Genomic DNA, 6,511 nt, shown 5'->3' with positions numbered 1-6,511 from the left:
GTAAGCATCAAGCAAGAGCTCACCATGTGCCATTTCTTTGGTGACTCATCTATCCCTTTATTCCCTCCATTTTATTAAGAGGTGGCATAGAAATAGAAGTACAGGAACATCTTCATTGACATGGCGAGGGGAAACCCTTCCCCGTGCATCACACCTAACCTCTGCTGCCTGCTCCTGGTGGAGGGTATCCACTCCCAGGTGCATGACCATATAGTTCGATAATGTGTGTTGAGTCTGCATTTTTTGTGGTGCTGGGCTGGTTTAGCTTGGACTCCTTTGTTTTGGTGAACCTTGTGCCAGTTTGTGAGTGCTCCAGGACAGCAGTGTCTGCGGGCCCCGGTGCTGCCAGCTAAGCCCTACCCAGTGACAGTGTATGGTGTCGGAGCCACGCATCTCACAGCACCGTCCGCACCGTGCTCACGGGCAGCGCTGGCCTCTCCGCCGGTGTTGAAGGGTGAAGGGTAACAAGTTGTCAGCCTCAGTTTTGCAATTACAGAATATTCAGTTGTCTCCAGTCACCTGCTGGGCTGGCAGCTTCAGCAACTAGAGGGAAGAGGGCACGTTTCTGCATCAGAGACCCCCCACCCAAAGGTGCAGTGAAGGGAGGCAATAATACCTGCGTGCAGTGTTTTAGGGTAGTTGGGAGGGAGCTGCATTTCAGACTAACCTGGATGGTGCTCGCTCAGGGTTTTTATAATCTGGTCTGATGTTTGTTTTTTTTTTATCTTTAACTGGTTCTACATTAATTGCAGCTGGTCTGCAGTGTAGGTTTTGAGATGCGTGTGTGTGAGAGAGATTGCGAGAGAAGGGTGTGACTGTGCATTACAGAGGCGTGATGGGTTTCTGTATGCAGACCACTTTGTAATCAACCGTTGTGCTGAGCTCCGTGGGGAGGTTTTGTGATTCCCCACCACCACCCCTGCCACCACAGCCCCTGCTTTTCCTCCTCTCGAGGGCTCGCTGCTTGTCTGTGTGGCGTCAGACGTGCAATGTCAGCCCTGCGTGAGCGGGGCACTGATCCACGGCCCACCGGAGACTTCCTGCACTGCCGGGCTGGCAGGCTGCTGCCACACAGCTGCAAGCTTTTTGTCACAGCTAAGCAGCAAAATTTCAGGCCCTGGAGGGGCCCTGTGAGTTCAGCAGCTTGAAACAAGCTCATTTCTTTGCTGCTTTTCCATCTTTTGTATTTGTGAAGGTGAAAGCAAAGCATTTCCCGGGCAGGCGCCTGTAGGTGCTTACACCAGCATCCTTACTCACACGAGCCTCCCCTCTGCTTGCAGTCAGGGAACCAGACTCACCCCATGGCTCTTTATGGTTGACTTTTAAGACGGTAAGTAGCTTGAGTGTGGGTCTGACACACACTTAAAGGCAGGACTGTGCTCTCGCTGCGGGGTCGGAGGGGGCGGGGGGAAGGGGTTATAAAAAAAAACGGATTGGGCCAAACACACACCACTGCTGTCAAGTCCCGTCAATGGCAAAATCAGATTACAAAAACCTTGTGGCATTGCTGGTGGCCGTCACGCCTCCTAATAAGTTTGTTGTTGTTATTATGAAAATTCAAAAGCTCATGCATGGAAATTCTGTGTAGAGGAGGGTGCCTGTCTCCCCCTCTAAGTCTGTCGTACCCCATGAACAGGCTGGCAAGTGGGAAAGGTTGGTGCTGAGCGTGTGCTGGGTGCAGCCTGCGTTCGTCGGGGCACAGCACGCAGCCCTAGCGTGGTTGCTGGAGAAGTCCTGTCTCTCTTGCAGCAATGGTACACCAGCTCGATGAATGTTGTCTGCACCTGGCTGACAGACCGCATGGACCTGCAGCTTCACATTTACCAACTGAAAACTCTCATTAGGATAGTAAAGGTAATCATCCGATGTGTTTTCAATACCAGCTTGCTGTCGGAAGGAGCATGTATGGATGCCTGCATGTGTGCAGCATGTTCTCTTAGGCAAACTGTCACGGGTAAATAACTGAAGCCGTTCATTAAAATTCTTTAAACTTAAGGTACTTGTGTGTATGGCATGTAGCGAAGGATAAACAGGAACTTGAAATGCATATAGATGCAAAATACAGGTGTACAAAAAAGAACAAAGTGTCTGCTTGCATGAAAAAGGGGAAACTCTATTGCTATTTGGCCCTACCTGTACAGTCAGTGCACCAAAATTAGTCTTTTTGTGGCCAAAGTTGTTGATCACACCAACGAACTCCAGTGTTAAAATGGGTTAACTCAAACCAAAAGTTTTAACACTGTTTTACTAGAAATATTTAAGCCCAGCTGTGGCTTGTGATTATTGTCAGAATGAAAATGAGGATTGTTCTCATAGTTAATTGAAGTGGTTTCTTTTACAATGGGTGTATATAATCAACTCTAAGAGATCACAAAGGTCAGATAACATACCCTGAAAGTAACATTTTTTTCCTTGCGTGCACGTGTATGTGTATATGTGTGTGTGTGCATGCGTGCCTTGGACTAATGATAATTATTTCAGTGTGAAATCACAGTGGTTTACATGAAATAATAAGATCACAGAAGGGGGTAAATATATTTTTGATCATTTTAGGTTCTATCTAATGCTTTTTGGTCTAGTATTTTATAATGTTTATGGTCTTGTGTGCAGTGAACACATTGAAGGCATGAATAAATTAAAACTGAAATGTATTAAATGTGCTTTTCATAACTGAAAACAACAGGCACAGACAAATTATTTCTGCTTGTCAGCTAGTTGAGGAAAGCTTTCTTCCTTGTGCTTTATTTATACCAATATTACATTCAGAAGCAGCTACAAGAAATCCAAGGACTTTCTGAATAGGAAAACATTAAATAGTTTCCGTGCAAAGCACAGAGCAGAATTAAATGAACTACAAGGCCAGAGTTTTATCTCACAGAGTCGAGAAGTTTTTAGATGTAAATTCAAATGAGAGATATTAATTGTAGTAACAAGGAAAATATAGTTAACCATGGAAATACAACTCCAGTTTCAGAATTAGGTGAAGAAAGAGAGATTTAAGGAACACATGCCGTGTGCTTATGTCTATACATCAACAATTTTCTCCGGTATCCTGGATTTAGTTTATTTAATCCCAATACTGTAGGTAGGATTGTTTAATACGGAGCATTCCGGGAATGTGTAATCACGTCTGTGGTTACGGGCGATAAGCGTTTTGCTGCGTGAAGAAAAATAACTGACATTACAGGCAGGACAAATGCATCCAGAAGCAAGGGAAGTTAGTTGGAGCAGAGCCCTTATCTGTTGCCTCGATGTCTTTTTTAGACCCCAATCTACCATACGCAAAGCTGCCCTGAGCAGCCCCCAGTACGTCCCTGCTTTGAAGCCTGCATGCAGCCACACGGCCCGGCCACGCTGCAGGCCCCCAAGGCAGGGCCGGAGCCGCAGAGCCCTAAGTTGTTGCCCAAGGCACCCTAAAGGGACATCTCCCACGGCAGAGCGGTGGCCAGCAGAGATGCCCTCCCCTGCGGCCTCTGTGCTGCCTGGCGCGATGCAAAACATCCCCGGGGGTGGGATTTCCCTGGTGTCGCAGCCTCTTCCATTAGTGGTCCCAAACCGCGGGCACGGGGGCACGGGCTAGCTCCTGTGGCGAAGCGGGGGAGCCGGTGCCGGCCCTGACCTCTGTGCTCTCTCCTCCTTCCTTCGTGCCTCTCCCCGCTTTAGAAAACGTACCGGGATTTCCGATTGCAAGGCGTGCTGGACTCCACCTTAAACAGCAAAACCTACGAGACCATTCGGAACCGGCTGACGGTAGAGGAGGCCACGGCGTCGGTCAGCGAAGGCGGAGGGCTCCAGGGGATCACCATGAAGGACAGCGATGAGGAAGATGAAGAGGACGACTAGGGAAGCTGGCCCAGAGGACCGGCTGGGGGTCGCCTGGTATCCATGCATGTACCTCGTCTGTAACTCAGTTAGCCACATTAGGAATTTTTATGTCAGCTCTAAATGCCCATGAGAAGTTTACCAATACAAATGCCATGTTAGCTGTGTGGTAATAAGATTAGCACCTCTCTTTGATTCATCTGTTTCCTAATTTCATATCTATATGTTCATAAGCAATATGGAGCACCATTGTTTAATACTGTTAATGGAAAAAACTACATAGAAAACATGCTAGGTGTGTCCCTGTTATAATTAAAGTTTAAACAATGCTTCATTAATGTACTGTATATACATTGATGGTAAATTGTTGTGAAGATGAGTGAATCGAGTCCTTTCATTTCTTTGTTTCTCTTCTGTGGATGCCAACTGCTTAAAATTAATGAAAAAACAGCTTTGTTTTTAAAAGAAGAACGAGGCAATTACAAATGATTTTTTTGTTCTCTCTGTTCATTTAAAAACCAGAAAACAAACAAACCCAGACAGCCGTTTGAATCATTCTGCATCCTTGTTAATGTACCAGGTTCTTCCTTTCAATATGCAGTTAACTCCATAGAGGCTACATCCCAAAGGATTAGTCATTCTAATTGCCACACCAGATTAATCCTATCATTATGGATATATCATGCCACATTACAAGTCCAAAGCAGTTGTTTTATGTTGACGTTTGCTCCTCTAAATGTTACATTTTTGTTTAAATTTCAAATAACCGTGTATGTACAAAGACAACTTTATTTACAATCTTAGACTATACAAATGTGTTTATAATAATATATTGAATATTTATTTCAGTAGATTGTAACCATAATTTACAATTCCTCTGTTTCACAATGTTTTTTATATATGTCATGTACATTGCATTTTGACCAGTAACTGCATGTCCATCAGTTTCCCCCTCCAGAGCTCTTACTTTCTGTGTAAAATAGTGATCCATCTTGCTTTTTTTGCCTTATACAAGCCGACAGTTGTAAAAGTGTGAGAACTGTGGCTTCTCAATAAATAACTATTCAGATGTCCTAAGAATAAATTATGGAGTCTTTTTATGTCTGCCTTAGAAAAAAAAAAATTACAAGCTGAGATGTAAGAGCCCCCACCTCTCAGAATAAAGGCATTTTCTTTTCTCATGGGTGTTTTTACAGTTTATTAATTAAGAAGATGGTTTCCTGATTTGCTCCCCAAGGTCAGGGTGGGACCACACTGTCTGTTCCCCAGGTCCAAGGGCATTTCTGCCATCACCTCTGCAGTGGTTTCCACCGTTATCTGCACTCTACGTCCTATGATTTGTCTCTGGACACCTAATTGATGGTCTGCTGTGGTACAGCCCCCCCGTTGTTATGCAGTCATCAGCCTTGCCTGACACTTACCTTCCACCAAAAGGCCTCAGTTTGTATTTTAACTTCTCCCAAAGCAGCCAGTTGCAGCAGCCTGCAGGGCACTTGCAAACACATGGCAGGGGGCAAGACCCCTAGCTGAAATTAAAAGGCAGGCTGGTTTGATGGAAAGCATGTTAGGTTGGGAGTTTTCTGCGAGGTTTTGCAGTCTCTCCCTCCCATCAGCCAATTCAAACCGAAAATTACTCCTGCTAGCCGAGGTTTCAGTCATTTGCAACAGAAGCAGAAGAGCTGATGTCCTTCACCCCCAAGCACAGCAACCTGTTGCCACCCTAGGGCATGAGGACGAATGTTCACCACCCACAAGTAAAAGAGATACAAATGTTGGAAAAATGTCCCACCTGGATGAACATACCTGACATAATGAACCATTAAACTAAACCGTCTTCCAGTGCCCAAGAACCATGAGACACTCCCTGGACATAGGGGAGCAGGCGAGGACCTCTGGGAACAGCCTGCGAAGGGAGTGTTGAGTCCCAAATGGGGCTGGGATAGTTATGGAGCCTGGAGCACATTCATCTGGACTTTTGGGTCCCTTCCCTCTGTGGCAGAGTTCAGCACCTGGCTCTGGAGGTGCTCTGCAGCCCCATCGGGATGGCCAGGCCCTACATGTTCAACACCCACCTACGCGTGGTGACCTGCGTACGCTACCCCCCCTTGGAACGGGGACATCAGCAGGGTCTTTACTTTAGGAGTGGGTGGCAGGCATGCATATTTAGCACCATTTACGTGTTGATAAGCCATTTGATGCACTAGGACAGGCAAGTTTTGAACCCTGACTGTAGCCCAGCAGACCACTCCTTGGTTTTTGTCTTGCTCCATGATGCTGATAGAGGGAAGTGTTGCCAGGAAAAGCCACCTCTGAGAACTTAGACAGGAACGTGGCCTTGTGGCCACCAACACAGGAAGCTCCTCCTCCTTCCTACCCACCCTCCAGCTGTGCAAGTGCTTGGTCCTAAATCCCCAGAGGAACCGAGGTAGCAGTTGAGTGTTTAAGTCATACTGAGTCTACCAAAACCAGTTCAGGTGCCTCTGCAGGTCTGTCACTGGGACGCATACAAAAACTGTCTATATCTTAAACTCATCATGCTTGGAGGCTTCAATCGCAGCCTCAAGCCCTCACGGGACTTGCCTGGCAAAATAAGTCTCACAAGACATAAAGCAATGGACAAAGTGCAAGCACCACATGGTCCCTTCTTTCTAGGTCGCTGAGATCCACTTGAGAGCCATACACATACTGA

The 6,511-nt window shown here is 46.3% G+C and overlaps 1 protein-coding gene across 1 annotated transcript in view; it reads left to right on the top strand.

The window, feature by feature from the left end:
• CADPS (Ca++-dependent secretion activator) overlaps nt 1-5,003 on the top strand; it is a 145,466-nt gene extending 140,463 nt beyond the window's left edge. Inside the window, exons 27-28 of the mRNA XM_009707883.1 lie at nt 1,750-1,854; nt 3,664-5,003. Coding sequence (XP_009706185.1) covers nt 1,750-1,854; nt 3,664-3,843 — 285 coding nt within the window. The 3' untranslated portion in view covers nt 3,844-5,003. The remainder of the gene's footprint in view (nt 1-1,749; nt 1,855-3,663) is intronic.
• The last annotated feature ends 1,508 nt before the right edge of the window (nt 5,004-6,511 follow it).

Source organism: Cariama cristata, unplaced genomic scaffold, assembly GCF_000690535.1.
Source record: "Cariama cristata isolate BGI_N322 unplaced genomic scaffold, ASM69053v1 scaffold6619, whole genome shotgun sequence".
Lineage (NCBI taxonomy): Eukaryota > Metazoa > Chordata > Aves > Cariamiformes > Cariamidae > Cariama > Cariama cristata.
The sequence above is the reverse complement of the archived record's forward strand: the minus strand, read 5'-3'. Positions and strand labels throughout refer to the sequence as shown.